The sequence below is a fragment of the Terrapene carolina genome, unplaced genomic scaffold, assembly GCF_002925995.2.
Source record: "Terrapene carolina triunguis isolate 2854851 unplaced genomic scaffold, T_m_triunguis-2.0 Scaffold47535, whole genome shotgun sequence".
Lineage (NCBI taxonomy): Eukaryota > Metazoa > Chordata > Testudines > Emydidae > Terrapene > Terrapene triunguis.
In genome coordinates, this window is record NW_020711886.1 from 1 (window position 1) to 1,446 (window position 1,446).

Genomic DNA, 1,446 nt, shown 5'->3' on the forward strand with positions numbered 1-1,446 from the left:
GGGCCTTTCCCCTCTAGGGGGTGCCAGCTCCCACCCGGCCCCAGGGCGGGGACTGGCTGGCTCAGGGGGTGGGCAATGGGACACAGGCCCTTTCCCTTCTGTGGGATGCTAGTTCCCACCCGGCCCCAGGGCGGGGACTGGCTGGCTCAAGGGGTGGGGATTGGGACCTTTCCCCTTTATGGAGCACCAACTCAGATCCAGCCCCAGGGCAGGCACAGGGAATGCGACAGGGGTCCTTTCCCCACTGGGGGGGCCGGCTCCCATCCACCCCAGGGCAGGGACTGGCTGGCCCGGAGGTGGGCAGTGGGACCCGGAGCCCTTCCCCTCCAGGGCACTGTGTGTAACCTCTCTCCCTAGGTGGGGTTCGGGATCGCGGAGCTGCAGGTCAAGCGCTGTGCTCTGCAGCTCGCCAGCGCCCTGGAGTTCATGGGGGCCAAGGGGCTGGTTCACCGCGATGTCAAGCCTGAGAACGTGCTGCTGCTCGACCTTGAGTGCCGGCGTGTCAAGCTGACCGACTTCGGGCTGAGCTGCCCGCAGGGCACTGCCATCGAGGCCCTGCCTGAGAACTTGCCCTACACAGCACCCGAGCTGTGCCGCCTGGGGCCCTCGGCCCGCCTGCCGGCCCAGCCCAGCCTGGACGCCTGGGCGCTGGGTGTGCTGCTCTTCTGCGTGCTGACCGGCTTCTTCCCCTGGCACACGGCCGCCGACCGGCACTACCGGGACTTTGAGCGCTGGCATCGCAGCCCCCGCGTCCGCCCGCGCCCACCCCACTGGGGGCGCTTCACCTACGAGGCCCGGGAGATGCTGCGAGGGCTGCTGGACCCCGACCCCATCCGGCGGAGCCCAGCCAGCGTTGCCATGGCCCACGTCAAGTGCCCCTGGCTGGAGCCCCAGGAGCCGGGCGCTGCCCGTGCAGACAGGACTCTGCTGGGGAGCAGCCATTGCCGCTGAGCCCCAGCCCCGTGGGCACTGCCGCCAGGCACAGGCACCCGCCATGGCCAAGGGGACGCAGGGACCAAGGACTTGCAGGACACGTTGCTTAGCAGGGACCATGGCCAGAGGCTGGTGCTGGGGGCCTGGCCTGGGGGATTGCAGAGAAGGTGAGGGAGGAGGGAGGGTAATAAAATCACGATCCTAACACTAACGGCTCAGAGCTTCCTTCACCATACCAGAGCAATGGGGCCACCTGCCTGACACCACCCCCCACGACCCACAAAGCCCCAGATCAGACCCATGGCCCATCCCCGCTCCTCAGCCGCTGCGTTCGTCCCACGGGCCCCAGGCTGATGTTATTGGCCTCAGCCGCCATGGACTCTCTGAGCTGGGCCAGCTGCCCACTGTGGGAGAGTATGGGGCAGGAGGGCAGGGACTGAGACCCGGGGCCGTAGTGGGCAGGCGGGCAGGGACTGAGACCCGGGGCCGTAGTGGGCAGGAGGGCAGGGACTG

General features: G+C 68.6%; 1 protein-coding gene across 1 annotated transcript; it reads left to right on the forward strand.

Moving 5' to 3' along the window:
- Window positions 1-357: 357 nt before the first annotated feature.
- LOC113405647 (serine/threonine-protein kinase SBK2-like) lies at window positions 358-984 on the forward strand (the record flags this gene model as incomplete). Its single annotated transcript, XM_026646874.2, has 1 exon — window positions 358-984. A coding segment is annotated over one exon (594 nt), but the record flags the coding sequence as incomplete, so codon positions are not given.
- Window positions 985-1,446: the final 462 nt, after the last annotated feature.